Source organism: Suricata suricatta, chromosome 2 (assembly GCF_006229205.1).
Source record: "Suricata suricatta isolate VVHF042 chromosome 2, meerkat_22Aug2017_6uvM2_HiC, whole genome shotgun sequence".
In the NCBI taxonomy this organism is placed as follows: Eukaryota; Metazoa; Chordata; class Mammalia; order Carnivora; family Herpestidae; genus Suricata; species Suricata suricatta.
In genome coordinates this window covers 163,125,674-163,152,826 of record NC_043701.1, presented here as the reverse complement: position 1 = coordinate 163,152,826, position 27,153 = coordinate 163,125,674, and the positions used below count along the sequence as shown (strand labels likewise).

Sequence of the window (27,153 nt, the reverse complement as noted above, 5' to 3'; positions counted from 1 at the left end):
TATTTGGGACTAGGCTCACAGATTGGAGTTAATTCCCAGGGACACATTAAAAAGCGAGGGCACCAACTTGCAGAAAACTAACAAGCAGCAATCAGAAGACTGAAGATTCCACCAAACACAGAGGATACCTTGGAACTGGCTTTGCCAGATGCCTCGGTTTCCTGCTGGGATGCATAACTCCAAGTAACTGAAAGCCTTTGTGTCCAAGTCTATGGGGCAAGAAGGCCTCATCCCAGCCAGCCAGGGGAAGCAAGTCTCCAGAGACCATTGTGAAGGGCAAAGCACAGAGGATCACCCCATGGCTGGGCTGACCCTTTGCTCCAGGGAACAGTGGTCTCAGGGGGTATCAGTCAATTAGCAACCTTGGAGGGACTCAGGAGCTATCTGCCTAGATTCACTTAATCTCATCCAAAGGGACACTTGAGGGATAGACCCTCATGAGATTTAAGACCCAGGTATCAACCAACATGTCTGATTATTATTTATTATTATTATTACCAAGTCATTTATTAAAAAGCTAGTATGTTTTTAATAAACACAGTCATACAAAATACAACATAATTACGGATGTTTCACAGTCAATAGGCACGCAAGAACAGGGGCATTTTCATCCCTTTCTATGATCATCTGGTTGACAACTCCCCACAGGAATGCTCTCTTAAATCACTCTCTTTTCCTTCTTTTTTTTTTTCTCAGTCAGCTCATTCTCCAGGTCTTTCCCTGGATGGTCCTCCTCTGACTTAGTGAGCATTGGCATTCATGTCTGCCCTGTCTCCCACTCCCTGGGAGGCCTAATCACCCCCACAGTCTCTGCTCCACATTTCTGCCTTCAGGGGGAACATGCACTTGACCTTCAGATCCATATTTTCAACTCTCTGGTTATCTCACCCAACTACTACTCATGTGCTCCAAACTCACATACAGGATCATACTACTACCGTTCCTCAAGCATTTTTCTCCTCCATGGCCTAAGGGCAAGGCCATCTCCCCCTCCTCTGGGAATCAGATAGCTTCTCTTTCCATCTCATTCACACTATATTCTATTCGTCATCAATTCTACTGTTCAACTTCCTAAGTGGCCTTTGAATCTTTCCTCCTTGGGATCTTGTTATCTCTGGTCTAGAGAACTATGGTACTCTTGTAACTGGTCATCTTTTGTGAAATCTCTTCCCCAACCTATTCACTTCCTACCTCAGCAGCCCAACCTCTGACTGTTACCAGAATGAGTGTCTGAATATAAATGAATCTATTGTCAGTATTTTTTGCTTGAATAATAAAACATCTTTTCCAATTCCCACTGCCTACCAGATGTATGTTGGACCCTTTTTAGCTTCTGTGATGCTTTACAAGCCACCCTAACCATCCTAGCTCAAGTCTAGTCACACTCGCCTTACAGCCTACAGACTGGCTACACTAAACTCTATAATTTCCCCCAATATCCTCCACTCTTTCAATAGTCCATGGCCTTGCACATACTGTTCATTCTACCTGAAAGATACCACACCATCTCTGCTAACCATCATGTGCTCTTTAAAACAGAGTTCAAGTATTCCCTGCAAAGACCATTCTAATTAGCTCTCAAGTATTTATTAAATCACAAATAAGGTGCTAATCCTGCATTTTCCCGGAGAGTGTGACTCCTCCTTTTCTTCCTGCTCTTTTGCAATGCCGACCATGACTCTGCCATAGAACTAATCACGTTAGACTTATCTCTGCATTTGAAAACCCATGTTCTAGTACAGTTCTGAGCAAAGGGTTAACAAAACCCTTTCAAAGCTCTCTATGACCAATTTGACCTTGAGTTACATCTAGAACTCTATTACCCTGAAGGTATGTTCTTTTTTCTGGCTTGTAGGCTCATGATTGTCACATATAGCTAATGATAGTCTTGTGAGTCCAAATATCTGGTCAAGAAAACCCCTGATGGTCAAAGAACAAGCCTAGTGAGTCTGTATAGACTCAATGATCGCAGCGTCCATTAGTTCATTAAAGGGGTCAAGCTCTTGTCTTAGAAAAGTTCAGTATACAGACAGGGTCAATTCCCATCCTCAGACACTCTTCCTGTCTCTGTCTCTCCTCCCCTATTCTCACTTAGCTCCATCCTTGTTTTACCCTCCTCATTCTTATCTCTCTTGTTACAGAGAGAGAATTCTTATATAACTATAATGGTGGTTTTAATCCATGAAAATTGATTCTGGACCAGACCATTTGGTTTTTTTCTTTATATACTAACATGTAAGCAAAGATAAAACCAACTTACTTTAACCAGAGCTCTCTTGATGACATTGCCAATATCTTGCCTCCACTCAGGAATGTCAGGATTGTGGTAATCCAGGTTTGGAGAGAATGACAAGAGTTGGGACTGGAAGTATTCTACAAGGAGAGAGGGTGTGTGAGTGGGGTTGAAAGAGGGGTAGCAGATTAGCAGAGAGCATGATCACTGTGCTTTAGGGAAAAGGTCCAGTCTTTCATGTGGCCTCAGCTAAAATCCCTTCTAATCAGCATGTTTTTTGGCTTCTGAAAAGAAGGTGGGACTTGGTGAATAGAAGTGGATTTTTGCTCCTACCAGGGAAGAGTTGCTAGCATCTGAATTAAAAAGAAAGATAAGTATGAAATCCCAGAAGAAGGAGACATTTGCTATTGTTGGCGATATCATGTAGGGCCAACGATAAAGCATTTTTCAAACTGTGCTTCGTTAAATGGAAACTTGTCACTTGCCCTCCCTCAGTTCTTGTGACCTTCCTCCTAAAAACTGCATCAGGGGATTAGACTGAAACCCTGCGTGTAGGGTGTTGATCATGTTCAGTTTTTTGACTTGGCTGGTGGGTACACAGGTCTGCTTACATTGTGGTAAGTCATGAAACTAGACACTTATGATCTATGTACTCATCTGCATTAAATTTACACTTCATTAGGGTCACCTGGGTGGCTCTGTCACTTGAGCATCTGACTCTAGATTTCAGCTCAGGTCATGATCCCACGGTCCTGGTATTGAGCCCTGTGTGGGGCTCCACACTGGGTGTGAAGCCTGCATGGAATTCTCTCTCTCCCTCTGCCCCTTCCTTGGCTCATGTTCATTCTCTCTCTTTCTCTTTCTCTCTCTAAAATAAAACCTTAAAAATGCACAATTCAATAAAAATGTTTGCTTAAAACGGCTTCCAGATGCCTGTTGAGAGAGCCAGAGTATTGAGTTTGCAGAGATATAGGAAAAGGCATTCATCTGAATTGAGGCTGAAGAAATATGGTCCGAGTCAGAGGACCACGTACCTTAGTACAACCTTTTAGAAAACCCCAGGTATAGTAGCAGTCTTTAGGTACCTGGGGGAGATTGTGTGGGATGGTGCTAGAAGCAAAATATATTTAAAATAGATTCAGTAGTTAGGAATGGTTCTCCAAGATTGAGAACAGGATGGTGGCCCCATTTACCACTCTCTTTTCTAGCTCTGCCCTCATATTCTTAGCCTTGTTTTTGAGCCTCTGCAGCCAAGGATGATAGAATTTCCAACAGTTAATTATGTGTAGTTCTTCTCAGTAACTGATCTATGAGTTCTGCAATGTCAGGGACCATGACTCTTCCTTTGAAATCACAGGTGCCCATGGTCACAAAGGGTAGGTGATGAATTCATGCTGTAGATCCTTCAGGAGGACATCAGATCTAGATGATTCTATGATAGTCTTTCTAGCTTGGTGTCCTTAAACTTACGATATGTCTTTGTCTAATGAGACCCCTGTCAAGATGTGGTACACATACTTCTAGGGAAATAAGAAGGGCTTTTCCATGCCCATTTGTGCCAGTTTCTCTTATAACCTCAGTGTCTATTCAGGAACAAGGTAGAAACTGTGTTTGGAAAACTTGACCTACATAAGTTTTCCCCTGGCCTGGGGAATTTCCAAAGCAGGCAGGGATCGCCATCAGGGTGAGCAGAGGGGATTGGTTGGGCAGGAGGGCGCATTTCAGAACTATTTTTCGGGCTTACCATGAACAGCGATATCTTTTGTGTCCTGAATAAGGGCATTCCCAGAAGCCACCTGCACAGTGATGGTGTTGGTTCCCTCTGCCAGGAAGGTGAAGGAAATGCTGCTATCCAGGGTGATGAGGGGCTAAAAGATAAGAGTAGAAATACCCATTTAGTCCTCTGTGAGATAGCAGATTTTCTTCCTTTCTTATAAATCTCATACTGACACAAATCTGCATAGTATTTGTGTATCCCCAAGCGATCCTCACTTGAAAAGGGAAAAAGAAAATCACTTTCTGTAGCTTCCAAAACCTGGGATTATACCCAGTATCCAGAAAGAGCATTAATATCCTTGAAATATATTGTAACATGTAATCCTGAAAGATGAAGATAAGACTAGACACTCCGGATTTTGTATGTCACTCTGTTCCTTCTCCAGGAGCAAAGTAGAAGCAACATTTGTAAGCTATTCCAGCTGGCTCTAGGAATAGATCATTTATTTCTCTTCTCCAGTATTCTGTGTCACTTGCATTTTCTCCTATATTCCATTGGACTATAAGACCTTTCAGTGGGGGGGGGGGGAAGGATCACATTTTATTTACTTCTGTAACCTCCTCCTTCTGTATCTCTATCCATGGCACATCGCCTTCATACAGAATATATATGTCTGTTGGATGAGTGGTCAGGTCACTGGCTTTTTGCTTTATTCTGTGTTTTCCATTGCCAAGCACTGCTAGCATTTTACATAGGTTGGAAAATATATAAACATACATATTTATGACCATTTTAGTTATTTTTTTCTGCTTTATTTTTGTAACATATGGGGGCTTCCCAAGAATAGAGAGAAACAGAATAATTATATTATTTTCCTGTGAATTAGGATCTTGATAAAAGCAGGTGCTTATTGAAGAGAATAATGCAGGTCCTGAGATTGAAGAGTCATTATTCAGTGGTCATCTCAAGCCTGTGCCTTTACAAGTTCCTGTTGTTTATAAGGTAAGACAGAACAGTAGAAGGCTGCTATAAGGCAGCTCTTAAAGAGAGGTCACAAGCACAGATGAGCAGACTCCCTCTCCTTTCTGAGTGGCAGGACAGCAATGGGATGGGGACCAAGAATGTAGTCAGCTGGAGATGCATAGAGCACCTCTTTAAGGGGGTGGGTGTGGGCCAGCACTTACATAGCACCCTCATGCACTTTTAACAAAACATGGCCTAGATGTGTATGCCAGGGCCCTGCAGAGGCTCAAAGATGCAGCTTTCAGACAGTGTCTCTGCTGAAAGACTGAAATTCCTTTTCAGCTCAGAATATTCAAGTGGGCCTCTGAAATATAATTTGATTTCTTCTGCTTTAAAATTCTGGAGTCAGACAGACTACCAATGTGCCGCAAGTATTATGCTAAGTTAAATAAGTCAGTCAGAGAAAGACAAATACCATATGATTTCATTTATGTATGGAATTTCAGAAACAAAACAAATGAGCAAAGGGGAAAAAAAAGAGGGACACACCAAGACACAGACTCTTAACTACAGAGAACCAATTGATGGTTTACCAGAAGGGAAGTGGGGAGGTGGGGTTAAATGGGTGATGTGGATTAAGGAGTGCACTTGTGATAGTACCAGGTAACACACAGAAGTGTTGAATCACTGTGTCGTACACTCGAAACTAATATTACACTGTATGTTAATTAACTAGAATTTAAATTAAAACTTTAAAAAATAAAATAAAACAAAAATTTAAAAAGCCTACTTCTGATTCTGTGTCTCTCTCTCTCTCTGCCCCTCTCCCACTCACACTCTGTCTCTCTCTCTCTCTGAAAAACAAACATTAAAAATAAAATAAAATAAAATATAAAATAAAATAAAAATATAATTCTGTACCTCCATTATTTTATGATGAGGCTGAAAGCTGGAATTGGGCAAGATTAGAGATACTGCCCTAAGCTTTTGACACACTTTCCTTTTTGTTTGCTATGGGAAAGAAAGGAGAGATTATAGAAAGAGATATACTCTTTCCTTTAACTAAGGGCATATCCCAGAGTTCAAGTATTTCTAAGGCTCAGCAACGATATACACAAGGGTACGGCCTTCTGAATTAAACAACGAATCAGTTGCAAGTAGGTTCTGTGAGTTATGTCAACTCCCATGGGCAGATGGTGTCTGTTTAGTGTCCTGTGTTGAGAAGGAAGCTAAAGTCAAGTTGAGTTCAATATACCAATGTTGGCCATAACTACGGAAAGACAATATGTATGTCACAGAGTTGCCATCTCTAGTGTAAGAAGAACAAAGATTTGAAACTCAACTCTGGCTTTATTAAATTACTGTTGTAATAAGTAACCTTGGGCAAAGTTTGTCCCCATTTTGGGCCTTAGTTCTTTATCTGTTAAATGAAAGCTTTATGTTGGAAGAGATGTGAGCGCCTATTCAGCAAGCAGAATATAGAGGATCAATGAATGGCTTTGGGCAAACTTTCTAGTCCCTACTGGTCAACTCATTGAATCTTATCTGTTAGGAAATCTTCACTTGCTTCATTACCTAGTCATAGTTTTTGGAATAAAAATGAGACACCACTATAGACCCAACTGAATGGCTAAATTTTCTTTCAAAATTATAATATAAAATATTAAGGATGCAGAGCCAGTGGAACTCTCATACATTTTTTGGTAGGATGTGAAATGACATAACCACTTAGGAAAAAGTTTATTTTTATAAGAAATTGCAACAGTTTTTCCAAAGTAGTTGTACCATTTTCTGTTTTATGACTTAGCAATTGCCGTCCTGAGAATTTAGTCAAGAGAAAAGAAAACATATGTCCACAAACAAAAATTTTATGGAAGCTTATTCATTATAGCTCCAAAATGAAAATAGCCCAGGAATTCACAAATAGGAAAATAATAAAAATGCCATAGCATATTCACACAATAAACATTAAGGCAAAAAATACTGATACATACAACAGTATGGATAAATCCCAAAGCTATAAGAAATGAATGAAGCCTTACAGAAAGGAATTCATATGGATGAAGTTCTAGAACAGGCAAATCTAATCCATGATGGAAAAGAAAATAATGATTGGTTTGGGGGATCAGGGTATTGACTGAGAAAAGAAATGAGAGAACTTTCTGGAGTGATGGTAATACATTTTGACAGGAGTTTGAGTTACATGTGAACGTGCTTGTCAAAACTCAGAAAGTGCATACTTCAGACCTGTGTATCTCATACTGATACATTTCACACTACCATGGGGAGAAAAGTATAAGCAAATACTGAACTCTAGTTAATGACTTGCAAGCCTAAGCATTGAGGACAAAGTATATTGGTGTCTAAAATTTGACATCAGTCAAAAAATTAAGATTGATGGATGGATGGATAGAACAGATAGACAGACATGTGATAACACAAGCATAGTAAATGTGAAGGTAGACTACAGATGGGAGGTGTAAGGATGTTCAATGTAAACTTATTTCAACCTTAGTGTATATTTGAAGTTTTCCATAATAAAATGTTGGGAGAGAAGATATGAAAGGAAGAGCCAATGAGATTTTACTTTTCCTGACTCCATAAATGACTGACTCTCTCTAACCATGGCTATATTCCACTGTCCTCCATTTTGATTCTCTACCCTCAGCTATCACCTTCCCACCTTCCATCACCAGGCATTTTTCTCCCTTAACAGTTGTCTCTTCCTGAAATGTTCACTACTTCCATGTCATCTTCTTCAGCTCTCAGTGGTCTATTTGCCGCCTTCCTTTCTCTACACAATCCTGTAGCCTTAGACTTGGGTAGCTGTAATCTGCCAGGCAAAGGCATCTCTTTTGAGAGTGGTGAAATTCCTCTTGTCCCTACATATTTGATCTCTCCATCTGGATGTTTCCCCAGGAGATCCAGGGGCCAAACAAGGGTGCAGGGCTGCAGGACAAAGGGAAGGCCATCTGTGGTGGGAGAGAATGTGCCATCCTACCAGCCAGTCAGGGCTCTGAGTCACAGCAAATAGTGCTGAATGGGAACACTGGGTCCCCAGATGGCAGACCACAGGCTTCCATACTAGGGAAGAAGCAGGAGCTAATTATGTTTTCCAAATTGCTTTTATTTTTCATCAACTGCCATGGCATCATGGCTGATTTCACCTTCCTTGCAAACCTGGAACACTCAACAGGATTCCTGAATTCCTTGTTGGCCACCGATACCTGGTGCACAATGCTAAATTAAATCAAGTATTGTAAGGTTCATTTGCTAAATCTATTAGGCAAGCAGACACATTTATTAAGCCAGACCTCTGTTAATCCCAGCAAATTGGCCTTTCAGAGCCCTACAAATCTAACAGGCAGTAGACTGACTTCTCTATGTCTGTGCCTTGTCCAAGCGGCAGTGGCAGCCCACAGGAAGACCCCCTGGAATAATACCTCATTCCTTCCTGGGTTGTAGGCTATATCCCTGCCCATAGAGAATCCCTCATGTGCGACAGGTCACATATCATCCACTGAGCCCAGAAAGATATCGACAAAACTCTGAGTGACTATTTAGTTATGACATTTCCACTTGACTAATGGAACAAGGAGCTTCAGGGAAATCTTTGGAAACTGCAAACCAATTTCCCAGATGTTGTAAGTCACGTTAATATTGAACATTATTAAACCTCTACAATTTAAATATATACCTTGATTAAAGCTACCATTTGCAAATTGGACCGACTACGCAATCACTATGCCCACCTTACATAAAACCTTCTGCAGAGTATTTAGTTACATGTAAGAAGTGTCTATTATATGAATTAGAAAAGGGAAAATACATAATTGTGAATATACCATGATTAGAACTATGTAAAAAATAAACTAAAATATATACAAGACCAGAAAAATAGTATCTGTACAGGTGTTATGACTAAGGGATTAATGTGAAAATTCATAAGGGAAAAAATTCACTCAAACACACACACAACACACACACACACACACACACACATACATACACCCACCCACACCCACACCCACACCCGCACACACACACACACACACACACACACACACACTCAAACACATCCAAAAGCTCATCAAAAGTATCTCACTGTCTAAAGTATCACTTTCCATGTCTGGTTCTATCTTCTGTCATCCTATCCTAAATATGAATTTCTATGAAATATCTATGAATATCTATGAAGTATAACATCCATTTATGTCATTCAAAGCCACTTGTCACCTATCTTCCCTACCTCTCAGTTTCTCTCATTTCTGCCAAAAGGAACCCTCTGTTTTGTCTGAATCAGTCTATGCAGAATAAAACCAGGCCTTATTTTTCTATATAAATCTTTCCCCTTTTCTGCCTCAATTCTATTGTTTCTTCAATGCCAGGTGAAGACCAAATTCATACATGACTCACCCCGTGACCAACAAAGTGTGCATCCATCACTACCTTGGCTGCTTGACTGGACCAATAATATTACATCCCTATCACCTTACCTTATAGTGGCTATCCCTTCATATTCTCCACCAGATTGTTTCTTAAAGATAACGAATAGACTTCATATAGATTTATATTCCTCAAAACATCTAGCACAAAATATGTGCTCTTGAATAAGATCTATGGAGCTACTGATGCAATTTCACATCTCTGTTATAGGTTTATAGGCATATGAGACTATTGCTAGACTTCAGGAATGCTTATTCTCTTCTATTTACTTGTACATCACATTTGCTCACCAATCATTGCATTTATGTTCATCATGCCTTCTCATTTGAACTTTAATCTCCTTGAAGGTAGGGACAATGTTGTACATGTTTCTATATTTCTGACACCACCAAGCGAAGGGTTATATATAAGGCAGGGGTGAATTGATTCTTCTTGAGTGGTTGATTTATTTCAACCATCTGGGTGAACATGCCTAATTCACTCAGTCACAACACACCCACATACACACACACACACACACACACACACACCATTATTTTCAAAAGTTATTTACCTAAGTGTTTTCTCTGAAGAATGGGATAATTTTCTCTGTCAGTAATGTTCTAATGATTAAATAAAATGATACGTAGCAAGAACTTCCCACAAAGCGGTAGTAGAAATAAATGTCTGAAATTAATATTAGCTCCTGGGACAGCTAGGTGGCTCAGTCAGTTAAGCATCTGACTTGGGCTCAGGCCATGGTCTCATGGTTCATGAGTTTGAGCCCCATATCCAGGGTCGGTGCTGATGTCTCAGAGCCTGGAACCTGCTTTGGATTCTGTGTCTCCCCTCTCTCTCTCTGCCCTTCCCCCACTCAAGCTCTGCCTCTCTCAAAAATAAACATTAAAAAATTAGTATTAGCTCATTTTACAGATCAATTTCCTAGTTAGTGGGAACCAAACAGCACTGAGTCAGAGCTCTCACCAAAACATTCAGAGATACTCATTAATTTGCCAGTCAAATATCATGCTCACTGGATCAATCGAGCAACGAGGCCACCTTGATGTGCTTCCGGCAAGATCCTAGCAAAAAGCACTGAAAAGATATTTCTTTCACCTGGACCAAATAACCACTCTTAGATGTGAGAGAAACATGTATGAAAGCAAGTCAGATACACCATCGAAATGTAGATGGCATTGATGCAAATGACAAGGAAAATGTGACTAATATTTTCAAGGGCTTACATGTGTCCTAAGCACATCTAAGTTACTAATAGTTATTATTACTAGTTACTACTTGTGCACTATTCATTAATAATAGTTACTACCATTATTACTTTGACACTTCAAAGACCAAAACTGAGGTTCAGAGAAATTGCATGATTGACTACACACAGACAGCCAAGAAGAATCGGAGTCTGGACAGCAACCCAGATCTCTTACTTGAAAACTGGAACCTATTCTGGGTGTTTGCATGGCACTTCATGCTCAGGCGTATAGGTGGAATTCCTAACCCAAGGAGTATCTCAGGTTACCATCACACGAAACCAAAGCAGAACTGTAATGCGATTCTGTAATTTAGACGTTCCCCTCTCCTAATACAGCATAACGTAGATTAGCTAGGGATATATTTCAAACAATAACTCAGTGAGGTCTGTGGACTGGATATTAGTGTCCTTGCTCTACAGAGAGAAAAAACACTGAGATTTAGATCGGGTGATTTGTTTAAGCAAACAAAGATAATCATTAGAGAAATAGAAACCTGACACCCCAGTCACTTTCCCACGTCTGTGTTTATCTATCAAAATTTACTAGATAAAGTAACTAGTAAAGGTCTTAGAATTCAGGTCTTAGGATACTCAGAGGGGAAAACAAACAGTCAAAGGGGGAAAATGGTGTTGTAGAGAAACACTGCATCTCCAGCTCCTTGTGAGCTGCTGAGTAAATCACTGTGTTGATGATGGCCAAGAACTTCCCTCCTTCACACAGCAGCCACAGTAAGGATCACCTGGTAAATGAACGCTAACAGAAAAGGACTCCCTGGCTTGACAGCCAAAAGTTCTCAGCAGAGAAATGCACTTATAATCCTCTGTTTCTAATTTTCTCCTCCCAAATGACTCTCTCTTTACTCTTTCACCATGTATGCCTGCTAGTGACTGAAGCAGGATTTTTAGGGTCTGTAGCCTCTAGAAGACAAACAGAGCGATGCAGCCAATGCATCCTGGGGCTGGGGGTGGTGGATGGTAGATGGGAGTTAGGAGACCTGGGTCCACAATTAACCAGATGTTTGACCTTGGGATGCTCATCTCACGCAGGGAGCTTCACTTCTCCAAGGTCCCAAATGGGGATCTTAATAACTAACTTCTGTATCTCTTGTCCTGGTGAATAATCATTCCAGAAAGCCAAAAAGCATCATAACCTATATTAAGAAACTGACTTGAAAGTATATAGTATGAACAATGAAAACAGAAAAGGGTCCCTTGGGTACATAAGTCTAGGTCTTTTATCTACCCGTTCTAACTCCCAGTTTTTATGTCAAATAAAAAGCAACCATTTAGTGAGTGCCTACCATGTACTAGGGAGATACATAGAACCTTACTTAATATTTACAACAATTGAGGTGATACAGGCATTATTCTCTCCAATTTGCATTGAGTGAATTAAATGTTAGGCCAAATGACTTCATCAAGCTCACACAGCTGGCATTGTCTCTGTGACTCCAAGGTCCATGTGCTCACCACAATGTCATGCTGCCTCCCTAAAAAAGGGCAGGGTGAATCATCTCCCACTCTTACCATGCAGGGGCTGAAGTTCTTTTTGGTCATCTCGAACAAACAAAACTGTCAATGTTCATTCCTTTTTTAAAGGAATTACTACACTAGAACTGAATATTTCTCCTTTCTTGACAGGTCCAGCATTTCCAAATCTGATATAATATCTTATTTTTTATTTTTATTTACTTATTTAAAATTTTTTTAAACATTTATTTATTTTTGAGAGAAAGAGAGACAGAGCATGAGCAGAGGAGGGGCAGAGAGAGAAGGAGACAGAACCGGAAGCAGGCTCCAGGCTTTGAGCTGTCAACACAGAGCCTGATGTGGGGCTCGAACCCACGAACTGTGAAATCATGACCTGAGCCAAAGTCAGACTCTCAACTGAATAAGCCACTCAGGCATCCCAATATCTTATTTTTTTGAACATGAAAGGTCTCTCTAAGATGGGCAATGCCAATCACCTCGAGAATGGCCAAGCAAAATGCACAGACAAAATCAGGAAGAGAGAAAAACATGAAGCTGTTGCATTTAGAGACCCTCAGCCTAAGTGCTCCCAGCTCCACTTATACAAATGTAGTCACTGTTGCCACAAGTGTCACTGTCACCAATTGCTGGGAGTAGGGAGGAGGTGCCAAGTTCAGAGTTTGGACCTCTTAGTCCCCTTCTTAGAGGCTTGGCAGTATTAGCCTAAAAAAGAACCTAAAGGGAACCCTGGGCTTCATAGATCACCTATAGGTGTTGGAGAAGGGTTCTTTACATGCATTCATTTGATTTCCATATCTCTGTATTTAGAGATCTAATTCACATTTCCAGATGGAATCACTGGGTGTCAGAGATGCTAAGTGACTTCCTTAACATTACATAGCTAGTGAGTGGAGAGTCCAGGATTAAAACAAAACAGAGCAAATGAAGTTTTAGAAATATTGATTATGGAAACAAGTTTGTATAGCTTCTCAAAGTACTCTTTCTTCTTCAGGACTGTTTGAACTTTCCCTATTATAATAATGAATCTAGTATAGAGACATACGTGGTGTTCAATTATGTGGATTTATAGATTCATTAAGTACTCCCTACTCCCCACATGCCCAGGGCTCCCAATGTCAACATGGAAACTGAAAGATAGAAGAATTCAGCACAGATCAACTCAGACATGATCCAAAAGGGCCAAACCTTTGTGCTATTGCCGAACCACCAGAAATAGGTGAGGGTCCCCAGCTGACTGGGCCACACAACTGCACTGATGTTGACCTCCTTATTTCTTATGGCGACAAATGGAACTCGGAGATGAACATGCTCCACGGGACCTGAAGGAACAAGGAAAAGGATGTCAGTGTTTATATTCTTGGAATAAACAAACTTCATCACACTCCCTGATTCTTAATCTTAATGCCTAATCCCATAAACTATAATAAAACAAGGGTCACAAACTCACAAATGCTGAAATGGGGGTGTGCACTTGAAATAAAGCACCTTGTATAAAAGAGAACACCTCAGGCTTTAGACTTTTTGAGTGACATCTGAAATACATTTACATCTGATGTGCCTAATCATGAATAGTTAGGAACCTCCAATCCAAGGACAAAGCTAGTTTACTAGACACTAGCCAATAAATAGGAAGATAAACAGCAGTCTTTCATTTCTGAGAACTAGCCTGTATTGTGATGTAGGTTCAGTGCATTGCACAGAGGGCTCTTCCATTATGCTTGATTGTTAATTGGTTCCACCCTCTTCAACAATCCGCCATTGTGCCCATCATCTGTGTCACTCAGGGGGTCTCATTCAGAAGCTGGCAAGACTGTTTTACAAAAAAGAAAATGTGTATCTCCCTAAATCAAAGGAGAAATAGATTCCAGGTTCCCAAATAATAAAAAAGCTGCTTGCACAAAGCAAATTTCTCTTTTTTTCCCCTCAGAAAACGGATATAAGCAGAAAGTAAGAGAACATATATAAACACATCCTACTCATAATAAATGAGGATTTTAATTTAATTCATTTCCAAACAAAAATGAGAAGAGGAAAAGGCTGCTAGGAAATATTAACAGGTCAGTGTTGCACTGTGGGGTGGATATGTTATTTTATTTTTTTGCCTCCTTGGGGTTTTCTCCTCTCCTCCCCCTCCCCTCCCCTTCCTTTCCCTTTCGTTTCCTTTTTCTCCTTTCCTTCCTTCTCTTTTCTTCTTTTACCTTCTTTGTATCTTCCCTACTTAACCAAGTCCAATTAAAGTCTTCTAATTACCCATCACACTATGCTAGCACCAATATTCCTGGTTTCCACCATAACAGTGTCGAGAGTGAACTACAGATCAAGACTGCGATCCACACATATTTTTAGCTGGGGGCCTTGAGTTCTTCTCATAGGTGGGATTTTTCAGGCCACTCAGCCTTCACTATTTACATCTTGGGTCATTTTTGAGAGAGCTCGGACAATAACAGATGGCTTCTTTTCATTTTCTTGTCTGATTTACATTTAGCTGTATGATCTTTTCCTCCTTCTTACAGAGCCTCAGCTGTACATGGTTCCCTACTGTTACCCTGTCCCTTACCTTCCTTATAGGAATAAGAACCTATGAATGTGATGTGTGGATGTTAAAAGTTCCATACCATTAATTCTGGGTGGGCACTATTTCTACCACCACCACCACCACCATTACCACACTCACTGTCCCATGTACCACTGTGTAGAGGTCCCTCTAAGTGGAAGTTCTCTGAGTCTCACTAGGCATCTCCTGTATTGTAGGTAAATTTATGTTGGGGGAGAAAGTGTTTGGACAAAGACTAATGTTTAATTGAGGAGAGCATCCAGGCCTGTCTACTACTGTCCATGCTGTGCTTTCCTGAACAATCAACATGTATTTGAGGATCTATGTATCTACAACTCAAAAACACTCTTTGACTACAGCTCTCATACCTGACCGCAGACATATGGCCCTCAAGGTTTCTTCTAGCAAATAGTAATAATTTCAACCTGTCACTTCAGGTATACATTTGGCTGAAGGTTTCATTATTTTCTTTTAAATTTTTAAATGTTTATTTATTTTTGAGAGAGAGAGACAGAGCATAAGTGGGGTAAAGGCAGAGAGAGAGGGAGACACAGAATCGGAAGCAGGCTCCATGCTCTGAGCTGTCAGCACAGAGTCTGACATGGGGCTTGAACTCACAAACCACGAGATCATGACCTGAGCTGAAGTTGGACATGCAACTGACTGAACCAGGCAACCCTGAAGGCTTAATTATTTTCAATAAAAATTGTGCTCAATTATCTTTGTATGGCTTGATTGTTGTGAAAATACAAATACCCACAAGGTATGAGAAAGCACTGGCTACTCTTGTGACTTAATTTACTCATTTTTAGGATGTTATCTGATTTATATTTCTTTGTTGTGTTTTAGTTATCCATGGGGAGGAAAATGAGACAGTTGGAAGAAGTCCCCAGCCAGCCATGTCCTACGAGGGAGATGAGAACTCTGTATCTTACAAGAACACCCCAGAGTCATTCTCTGTGCCCAGATACAGAGCTCATTTCTGCCTTGCTGGGAAAGGGGCCCTTTACCAGCCTTGACCAAAAGTCAGTGTTCCTGTTATATCCTTCCCTCAAAATGCATGAAGCTCATTCCCCTGGCCAGCTCATCAGAACCCTGGGCTTTTCTACAGTTAAGCGATGATACTGCTAATGGCTTGTGGCCCTGGCAATCTCCTCACCTTTCTGTCACTCAGCGCCTTGGCCCAGGTACACATTGTCAGGTACTTTGAAGCTCAAAAAGATAAAAGGAGATATCCTTCTCCCTAAACTCATTGCAAACAGAGGGATACAGTTTCCATGAATTGGCACACCATCAAACATGATCACATTTATTCCAGCTTCAAAACAAGCATGTTTGGGTAAATAGAATCTCAAGGAACAACATGTAATAGCTTTGTAGTACAAAGAACCTGAACCAGATGCTCCTGGCTTCAACCTACGGACACACCATTGATCAGGGAGAAGAGAGGGGAAGGATTCAGGAGGGGACACAGCAAATTCCTAAAATCCTCACTGTCAAACAGTGCTCTTTTTGATAAAAATCTAATAATCTGTGCGAGATTGGTTATTATGGGTGGCTAACAACTACTTTTGTTAGCTAATGGCCCAAGGTGAGGCCAAGAGCAGTTTCCACAATAATAACTGTCTGGTAAATGCAGCCATGATTGATTTAGAGGGAATTACAGTATGATAAAAGTTTCAAGGAACATTTCCTCCTTCATGCACATAACCCACAGTATAAATCAGTTTCTTGCTGTTGTGATTTTTGCCACCAGGATACACTGGTCTTTGCGCCCTTTGGGCAAGGTCCCCTATTGTTAGAATTAGGAATATGGTGGAGCAGATTGTTGGGATAGAGGGAAGTAAATTTTCCCTCTTTGTCTTCATTTTTAAATGCAGTAGAAGCTTCAGGCAGAAAGTTAATAGGTAGTACTTAGTAATTACCATACCAGGTATCATTCATCATGTGCCACGCTGGGTGGTAAGTGGCATTTTACATATTATGCAGAAAAATATTAATATAGACCTGAAATTGCCATCCTTACAAAGACTTGTGTGCAAGATTGGCTCTTGCCAACATCTGGAAACTTGGCTTTGAGAGTATTTCCAGTCTACAGGTAACTGCTAAGAGTGGTTCACCATGCCTAGGTAGTTTATGCCAGCAATGCTGTTTGTTCTGAAATATATTTTCCTTAGCGTGTCTGGAATTCTGGCATATGCTAGGCAGAGGATGCCTGACTGACCAGTATCCCCAAAAAACCATGGGTACTGAATTTCTAAGGAGGGCTTCTGGTAAACAGCCCTTCTGACATGTTGCTAGAACTCCTTTCTGGAGGAATTATACAGTCTTGTGTGACACCATGGTGGGGGCTGACTCTTTGGACATCACAACTGGTTGTCTCCAGACTTTGCCCCATGACCCTTTTCCCTTTGCTGATCTTGCTTTGTCATCTTTCACTGTAATAAATCACAGTCTTGAGTATGACTATATGTTGAGTCCTGTGAGTCCTTTTTGTGAATCAACAAACCCAAGGGATGGTCCTGGGGACCTGTGAATCATATTAATAATCCAATTTGATTCTCATAGCTTCCCTATAACCTAAGTATTAAAGATGAGCAACAAGAAATTTGTAAAGAGTAAGAAAGTTGACCAATATTTGATGTTTAACAACGGGATATGATCAGATTTTAAACAGAGGTCCCTTTGCTCTAAACCCTGGCTCATGAACACCCTGTACGCCACATACCTGGGTTTTGGACTCAGTGCTTCTGGCACGGAATGAGTCTAATTGGTGTAGTGTGATTATCACCACTAGGGCTATTGATGGCCCATTTCTAGCAACATCTTCCCTCCCCCACCAGAATATAAAGTCTGGGGGGTGCCGGGGTGGCTCAGTCAGTTAAGCCTCCGACTTCGGCTCAGGTCATGCTCTCACGTTCGTGGGTTCAAGCCCCATGTTGGGCTCTGTGCTGACAGCTCAGAACCTGGAGCCTGCTTCAGATTCTGTGTCTCCCTGTCTCTCTGTCCCTCCCCCTCTCATGCTCTGTCTCTCTCTGTCTCAAAAACAAATAAAACATTAAAAAAAGAATTTATGGAATGTAAAGTCTGCAAGGCTCAGGCCATATCTGTATTGTTGCTTCCCCAGGGCCTTGCTGAATGTCTTGCCTATATTCATAACTCAACAAACATGTGTTGAATAAATTAGTAAATAATTGGGTGTTTAATTTATATTTCCTGTTTGCTGTTACAAGGGCCCTGTGAGGCAAAGTACCAGTTAGAATTAAGCCATTTTGAAATTGGAGTTCAGAAGAGCCAGAGAAGAAATAATTTATCTCATGGCCACGTAGCCCGGCATCTTTAGGAATATAACTGATCTATAATCCACGTGTCCCCCAGTGCTCGTCCCCTACCACTGTCGGCCCTTGTGTTACTATTATGATCAAAATGCTAGAAGACTAAATAGCTTACTATTTTCTAGAAATCTTTTAAAGGTGAAGTTTATGTCATCACTGAGTTGAAGATACTCCTTGTATTCACTTAGACTCTTTTGGAACATACAATTTTCACCATATATAGCATATTACTCCTAAAACATCATGGGGTATACAAATAAGAATGACAGAATTCCTTAGGCCCATGAGTATCACTGAAAGCCATAGGAAATCAATACCAGCCCCACAATAACATGTCTTGACCCAACATGCTAAAATCATAATACCTAAGTTTGATTTTACATGAATTAAGTCCCAGGATAGCAAATACACAAAATGTATTCAGTATAAAGTACTTTGGAACTTGAGTTGTTGTTCTGATTTGGGCCAAAGCAACAGTTAATAGGAATGCAATATGTTCTAGGTCAACAAAAATATTTTGGAGAGTCCTTAGAATTGTTTACAACAGGAGTGAACTTATAGTAACCTTGGATGTAAGAATTAGGTTCTTTTGTGTGCTCAGTTCTACATTTTCAAAAATCTGTTTATGTTTCTTTAGTCCTTCTTTGGTTCTTCCAACAGAGATTAGAAATTTACTTTGATTTGGGCTGCCTTCACTCATAGTAGCTTGGAAGTGAACATGTCGCAGTGAATTAGGTGATCTGCCTCTTCCTATATTTTAAGAGTCTCTAAAGTGATGTGAAAGGACTTTTACCCGAATGCATGTCTGCATGTGCACACTTCCATCAGAGCATAGTGGAACTGAAAAGGAGGAGCCAGTTGGTAATATTATCCTAACTTTTAAGATGTTCAATCTACTTCAGTACCAGAAAATTGAATCACAGATGAGCACACATCTCAGTCTCTAAATTTGGGCCATTACAAAAGGGTAGTCATCACACGAAAGCTAGTCTCAGCTCTGCATCCCAGAAGTCTGGACAGCGGGAGTTGTCAACTGGGAGGAATGTAAGAAAGGAGATGGCTCATGCTACTTACAAACCACATGCAGGAAGAGGACAGCTGTGTCTGAGCCCAGGTTATTCTCTGCATAGGCCGTCACCTGGAAGATCCCTGCACTCTTGTACACGTGCTTGATGCCATCCTCGATGGGGCTGAAGTTAGCATAGGACACAGCAATCCCGTCCCCAAAGTCAAGTTGGATGTTTGTCCTTTGGAGATCACCCTGCACGGGGGAAGAGCAGTTGGCCTGGGCTCACTCACATGTCCAGGCTGACTCCTATTGGATGCTTGGTCCTGTGCCTTCTGCATCACCCTCTTGAGGACCTAGAGCTTCTCCCAGGAGGCGGAAGCACCCTCCACACAATGATCAGACTTACATGATATCCACTAGGCATCATGGGGAGGTACTATGGATCTGTTGTCTCCATAATCCCAAGTTCAGGGCAGCCTAAGCTGGTTTGACATGGGCACAAGGGGACAAGGTAAAGCCTCTAGGGAGCTCAACACACACACATGGTTTAATTATTCCTCTCCCATCTCATAAGAATAACGGCAGCAATAATAGAAACAGCTAACACTTACAAAGTTTCTTTTCGGTTCCAAGAAATTGATCTCCTCACAACTTTATAATGCAGAAAGTATTACTTTCTCCATTTTATAAACAGGGACAAAAATAAATTAAATAAGTAGACCAAAGACTCACAGCTAGTAGTGGAAGAGACAAATTTTGAACCTAGGCAGTCTGGTTTCAACACCAATGCTCTCAACTACAATGCTATAACTATAATTATTCCTATGTTTTAACATTTATTATTATGTTCCAAGCATTATGCTAATCACTTAATACATACCCTATACCACACCTTCAAATTAACTCTATGAGGTAGGATGATTATTCCCAGTCTACACATGGATACTACATACCAGTCAAAATTACATCTGTGCTCTGTTGACCCTGGATTTCCCTACACCTGCCTAACCCCCTATTCCCTGAAGCCTTTTCCAATCATCCCACCTCACAGATACCTTTGCCTCTCAGAAGGTCAAGAGTACCCTGGGGGCTGCCTGGTGGAGTGATGCCCTCTGTTCAGGTGAGTGCATTTCACCACCCCAAGCCTATGCTCAGCTTCTTAAGAGCTGATGCTGAGCCCCACCCTTCCGTGTTCTCCCTTCCACTATGCTGGGTCAGCACTTTGGATAAATGCTATTGAACCTGACCACAAAACAAAGATCGTAGGTGAAAAATAAGAATTGGATCTCTGTTTACAAAGATGGTTGAAATTTACAAAAAGGATATACGTCATTTTGGAATTATGAGCCAATCCTTCTGTCCAGTAAATGTGCAATGATCACAGTTTCATGCCCTACTCTTCCCCCATGGCAACCCAGATGTGAATGAAATATTGATAGGTGCTCCTTTGCCCCCTGCACAATGTTAACTACCCTTGAGTTTATGAATATAAATTGAAGTGGAAATGAACTGGAGGCAATTCAAATGGATAAGATCACAGCTCTTCACATCCATTCAGGAGAAGGTTTTTATAGTGCTGGTCCTGGAAACTCTCTAGTGGAAATACAATGATGACCTCCTCTGAATCTTAAAGTCCTTTAATTCAAGTGCCCAGTGTGGGTGAAGGCTGAAGAATCTGTCAACTCAGGATAAGGAACCTTCACCATCCTGTTCAGTATGGGCCAGACTTTAAAGGTTTCTAAACTATTCACATTTGGGGGGAAAAAAACCCCTCCTGGCCTGCTTTGGTCTCTTTCCAAGATCTGAAGAGCACAGAGCAATTTGCATACAAATTTAGAAGCCTTTGTAAATCAGGCAAGCTTTTTTGCCCCATCACCTCAGCAAGAAGTGCCTGAAAAGCTCCCTGGTTTGGGAAAGAGATGAAATAGCCCATGTCGGGAGCAAGAAGCGTACACTAGAGCTATTTCCATCCTGGAATGAATGGATGTAGGCTGATTTTATGGCCTTAATTGCAAAAGACACTAAAAAGTGAAATAATGGAGCCACTAGTTGATGAAAAAGCAACTAATGTGACATTCTTTATACAAATAAGTTTAAAAGATTGGAATAATCTTCCCCCACACTCACACTCACACTTTCAAGACTCTTTGAAAGTCTTGTGGGCCTTTCTCATCAGGGGGGTTAAGCATGAGGAAAAAGGAGAAGAGGCTCCTGGGAGCAACAGAAAAAATATGAATTCCCTTCTTCTGGCAAAGTTTAGAGTATATGGTCTTATGATGATAAACTTTCTTTCAACAAAGCAGACCCTAAAGGAGAATCTCAAAGAACATATCCAAATCTGTATCTGCCCTGAGCCGAGTGGGCCCCCTATAGCCTGGGTCTGTGCCAAGGGATGGAGTGAAGAGGGTTCCTAAATGCCCAAGCCTTCTTTTATTCCTTCTGTCTTCTGACCATTGACTTTGGCACAAGGACCTGTGGGGATACATGATCTTTTTTTTCTTCCCTCCCTTGGAGCAGTGAATTATGACCTCAGAGACCCAGGACAACACCTACCTCCTCCATGAGAATGATGAAGGTCGCGTTATGCCCCTGTTCTGCTACCAGGCGCCCGTCTGTTGTCACCACATGGAGGCCTCGAGGGGCTTTCCCAGGACACATCTGGGCCTTGGCCGTGTACTTCTCTCTCAGCCCATCAGTGCAGTTGTTAGATACAATTCTTCGGTACCTAAAAAGTATTAACAGCTGTTGGCAGTGTGGGGTAGCGCGCGTGTGTGTGTGTGTGTGTGTGTGCGCGCGCATGTTAGAAAAAGATGCTAGAAAGCCAGAGCAAGAGAGGTTTTGCACAGCTACTCCTAAACCTGAGTCACAAAGCTTTAAGAAGCCAGACAAATGCTGAGGAACTGCTATCCCTCCATCTGAGGAAGAGTAGCTCTTTAAACATTATTATTGATCCTACCTGGTGAGCCACAGATCAGATCAGTGTCTAAACCAGCGAAGAAAAATCAATGTGTGACTCACATGCAAGACGGAAGGAGGCAGACCCAAAGGACGAGGGAAGCAAGAAAAGCAAGCGCTCCTTTCTGTGAGGTAGGGACTTGTTTGTGGTTATCTAAGGCCATCTCCAGCTTTCTCTGTACCGAAAACCAGCGAGGAGATCAGACTTCTTACTCTGATTCATCAGAAAGCCTCTTCCCATCTTCCCTCTACCCACAGGACATCACTCCATCCTTTAATTCTGAATAGTCCTTGCTCTGAAGCCATGGGGCTCTTTTATAGCACATTTTCTCTCCTTACTAATATTTTACTTCCCACTCAACACAAATGCCAAATCTGGAGCTCAAATTTGAAATGCCTGTTAAATCCTGCTGAGGGAGAATGGCTTGGAGAAGTGGGCATGGAGAAAACTTCCCATAAAGAACTGTGACCTTTCAGGACAAGAGCATCTTTGTGTATAGTGACACCATGTCATCTCGCTTGATCCCAGCATGTGAAGCCAAGAGCTTGTCCACAGTCCTGACCTGCATGGAAAATATTATTTGCACTATCTGTAAGACTGCATACCATCAACATTGTGGTAAAACCACATAATATAAATGCGCCACCAGCACCACCATCATTATATCATGTCTTCTTTCACCCTGTGTGTCATGAGTAATTAACCAAACCATCCATGATGCCTTCTTCTGATAGCCTTTCAATCAAAAGCAGATTCAAGAAAATTCTTTGTGAGTGATATTGATCCTCCACTATACTTGATATTTGCCCTGGTCTTCTCTCCATCCCTCACAACCTAAACACTGTGAACTACGAACCCTATCTCCATCTGAAGATCTCAGGAGGATGGTAAGCAAATGCCGTGTGTAGTGATTGACTCAGATAGAATTACAATATATCCCCTTGTAGATACATATTATTTTTTAATTGCCAACTGAGCTCATAATGGGTCTAGAGATGTGCTGTCCAATATGCTACTCACTTTCTACCTGTGCCTACTGTGCACTTAACATGTGGCTAGTCTTGCATGTTAAAATGATACTATTTTGGTCATATTAGGTTAAATAAATTACCTTATTAAAATTAAGTTTGCATTTAAAATTATTTTTAACATAGCTACTAGAAAATTTTAAATTATATATGTGCCTCATAGTATAATTATTTTGGTGAGCACTGATCTACATAAGCAAACTTTTGTAATCAATGTATACTTTCTTGCTGAGTATTAATCATTTACAAGATATTTAATTTTTACTTATGGCAGGTTTTTGGTGGGTACCACATCCTAATGCAAACTTGGTATCATCTCCTCTTTCTCTACAACCTCAACTGGCCAGCTGGCTGACGAGCTGTAATACAAGCCAACATTAAGCGACACAGAGATAGGTGTACACAGTTGTAGTAAGTCTTTTGAAAATATATGAATTATCTTTCCTTTTCAACTCTCTGATTTATTTGGTTGGCTATTTGGGGTTTTGGCATACCTAAGCTGCTTTAAATTGGGTGTACATATACATGTCACATATGTCATACGTCACATGTGTGGTGTTGTGATGCAATTCTCTTCCAGTTCTGTCCAAGTTTTGCTCTGGCTTGGGATTTGGTGGCCTACCTGATGACTTGTGCCTGTCATAATCCTCTTCCTCAAACTTGATAGCACTGTGTTCACTTCTATCATACCTCTTTAAGTTCACGCGTCTGGATCTGTAGTTTGAATGGCTTAAGTCCCTGAACTAGACACCCCCAAGAAAATAGCATCCAAAGTGCCTAAGCCCCAGCTCAGGCACCAACAACAGCTCCCTAAGAACAAGTATTTAGCTAAAAGTTCTTGTTTTTCAGTAGTTCAGGCCACTTAACATCTCTTCTATCATTTCCTGCCCTCTCTAGACATCACTTGGGTGGACTGTACCTATCCAAATTTTACAACCAGAGAAGGTAAAAGTATGGAGGTGGTGAGTAAATTGTGTGAGACAGCAGAAGACCCCTGGAAGAGTTGATACTGGAGCCCAGAACACCTGAGTCCTCTGACACTCAAAGTGCTGGGAGCAGCAACACCAATGTTGCCTGGGAGCTTCTTATGAATCAAGAATCTCAGCCTCACCTTACATCTACCAAATCACAAGCTACATTTTAACAAGATTACCAGGTGGTCTGCAGCACATTAAAATTTGAAAAGTGCTATTTAGACCCCCCATCCACTTGCCAAATCTGCTCTGGGCCATGGAGGAGGCAAAAGAGGGGAAAACAAGTCTTCAAGGAAATATTTGTTTCACACACTTGAGTAACTATAAGTGAGCAAAGAGAGAAACACACACATAGTGTGACAATTAAACAAAGTGTGCCTTGACCTCCTTATTCCAGGAGGTCCTAGAATGGGACTTGTAAATTTTCATTTTAAGTTGCCAGCATCAGAGTCTAGGAGAACTTCTGTCCGTCTATCGCTAGAGAGCACTGTGATATCTGTGAACCAGTTGTATTCACTTATTTCCCTAGGGGCTCAAAAAATAAGGTAGCATCTCTTTCCAGCAAAGACCTGACCAAAACAATAGCTAAGGTCTGTCAGCGGCAAATGGAAAAAGGTATTGAAATCTGGTAGATGTCTGAAGTTCCCCCCAAAAGCTACTCTCAGTTAACAAAACTGTAGCTTTCCTCAGAAGCCACCTGTAAACAAACTGTCTATACTCTATCTTGCTTCAGAAGAAATGCTACCTTTGATGCCAATATAGAGAAACAGGAGACCAGAGAACAGAGTTTCTTCAGGTGTCTTACTTACCCAGTGCTGTTAAGGTAGCTTTGACCAAGGCTGCAGTCCTTTGATGGGGATGCCGGGTTGTACCAGAAAGCTGGAACACACTGGCTCTCTCCGTGTCTCTCATAGCCATAGTCACTGTCCAGAAAATGAATATTGCACACTGGTACAGATGCGCAAATGCTAAAACACCCACAGACACATACAAACACGAGTGCCTCCCTATAGTCTTGCAAAAAGCTGCAATGCATTCTTTCAAATATTACCAGTGACAGCAAATATTCATTTGAAGTTTCTGAGTTAGAAATAATCCCAAATCATTGGACATCCAGCGTATGGAGGAACTAGTGCATTATCAAACGAAGATTCCAGGTTAAAAAGAGGTATGGATATACATCACACAGCAGGTTCACTGGCTGGGGCGGGTGTCAGAGATGCTATAATCTGAAAAGCATATTCTGGATCACAGTGAAATTACTGACATAAGTAGGTGACAAGCAAGAAGATGATTTTAAAGGTCAAGATTAATTTCTGGGTAAGATTCCACAGGTCTTATTCCACAGTTAATTTCATAGATTTTATTTTAACTTTTCCTAAAAATTCTTTCCCAAACAAATATACATATTTGCATTCACATATATACAAACAATCATTGAAATTGTCCCCACTACATATAACACAGGTCTACTGTTTCCCTACATACAACAAAACTGTGGTTCTTTCTTTCCCACATTTTCATAAAAGCCTAGCTGTAATAAAATAAAGAAAGCAGATATGATTCCCTTCTGCTTTCCTCCCATTCCAAAATGAAGGAGTAACAGACCAGTGTAGAGAGAAGGGCCCCCATCTGATTGGTATGATTGGTGTTTCCTTACTTCCTGGAGTTTCATAAGGCTCCCAGATCCATAAATGTCAGGGTAGAAAAAGAGCAATAAAATAAGTATTATTGCTCTTGAATCCAACCAGAGGTCATTGAAAGTGTCTTCACATGGCAGGAGAATTCATGCTTCTAAGTTAAGCATCCAAATATTTCTTGAAACCCACAGACTGGGCAGAACAATCTAGACATTTGAATATCAATCCACTGAGTGTTAAGAAAACACAAAATCACTCTCCCCAGACCTACCCTCTTTTCTTTTTCTGCTCCTATGTTCTTTGAGCCAAGATTTAATTAAAGGTCAATGACAATAGAGGCAAATTGTCTATATGTGTGACTAGGGTAGGAAAGAAAGGGAGGTAGGGATACAAGTTTAATTCTAGATTTATTTATTACTCAATATGTGCACTGTCCTTGGGAAGAAGTGTGACAATCATTGCCCTCAAAGACTTTTAGTCTTTGGGGAAAGAGATCTAACATGTCTCCAATCCAACCAAAGAACATAATAATACAGCACAAGGCAGAACATGAAAATACTGTATGAAGCAGTGCAGTTAGGAAGCACCTACGGATTGATGAGATTATATAAAATGCTCTCCCAGTTGCACACCACCTTACCTCCCCTCCATATTCCTCTACACCAAATTCGTACCTGAAGAGTCCAGGCCAAATTTGCAACCCTTTGTTTCTGCCTATGTTATTCCTTGGGCTTGAAGCACTCTATGTTGCCTGTGTTTGGTAGTCTGTGAAGTATTCTTCTTTAGTATCACATCAGATGAGGCCTTTTCTGATTCCCCAGACAGAATCTTTGTGACCACAGTGTGTTGGACAACATTGAAACTACAGAGATCTCTGTTGCTTTTGTTTGGCAATGTAAGAGTTCAGAGCAGTACCTAGGACATTGCTGGTGTTGAATATTTACTGGGTGAATGAATACTCCAATTATGTTTTAAAAGCAATCACACTAATTATCCCATTACATTGAGTCTGTCTCTGCAGGGAGATGTGAGCCCATATTTGACCGTCCAGTGTGGACCATAGAAAACATCCCAAGTGCCTGCAGATGCCTAAGCCAGAAAGGTGGAATGCAAGACCAAGTCTGATATGGCCATGTTTACATGAAACTGGCAGAGAAAAAGGAGAAAGAAACATGTCTGTCAAGCAAATCTTTTGCCATGCTCCTGATCAATGATTAGAGCTATCCCAGCCTACAGATTCAATGTGGACTCAGTGTTGTGACAGCTGGTAACCACCAGTGTGAATGGACATACAATTTCAGGAATTTCTCCAGTTAATTAATGGTTGTTAAACAGAGCCATTATCAAAAAATAAGTTATGTCAAATTTTAATTAAATTATTTTTTCACTTTTAAACTTTTAATAGGTACTTTCATTTTTTCCATAATATTTTATTGTCAAATTGTTTTCCATATAACACCCAGTGCTCTTCCCCGTAAGTGCCCTCCACCATCACCACCACCTCTTTTCTCCCCTCCCCCTTCCCCTTCAACCCTCAGTTCATTCTCCGCATTCAATAGTC

At 40.9% G+C, this 27,153-nt stretch overlaps 1 protein-coding gene across 1 annotated transcript in view; it reads right to left on the bottom strand.

Moving 5' to 3' along the window:
- Positions 1-27,153, bottom strand: part of SORCS3 (sortilin related VPS10 domain containing receptor 3) — a 585,972-nt gene that overhangs the window by 13,008 nt on the left and 545,811 nt on the right. Inside the window, exons 17-22 of the mRNA XM_029932551.1 lie at positions 24,762-24,875; positions 21,548-21,719; positions 19,060-19,246; positions 13,282-13,415; positions 3,978-4,101; positions 2,261-2,373 (exon numbers count right to left, since the gene is read on the bottom strand). Coding sequence (XP_029788411.1) covers positions 2,261-2,373; positions 3,978-4,101; positions 13,282-13,415; positions 19,060-19,246; positions 21,548-21,719; positions 24,762-24,875 — 844 coding nt within the window. The remainder of the gene's footprint in view (positions 1-2,260; positions 2,374-3,977; positions 4,102-13,281; positions 13,416-19,059; positions 19,247-21,547; positions 21,720-24,761; positions 24,876-27,153) is intronic.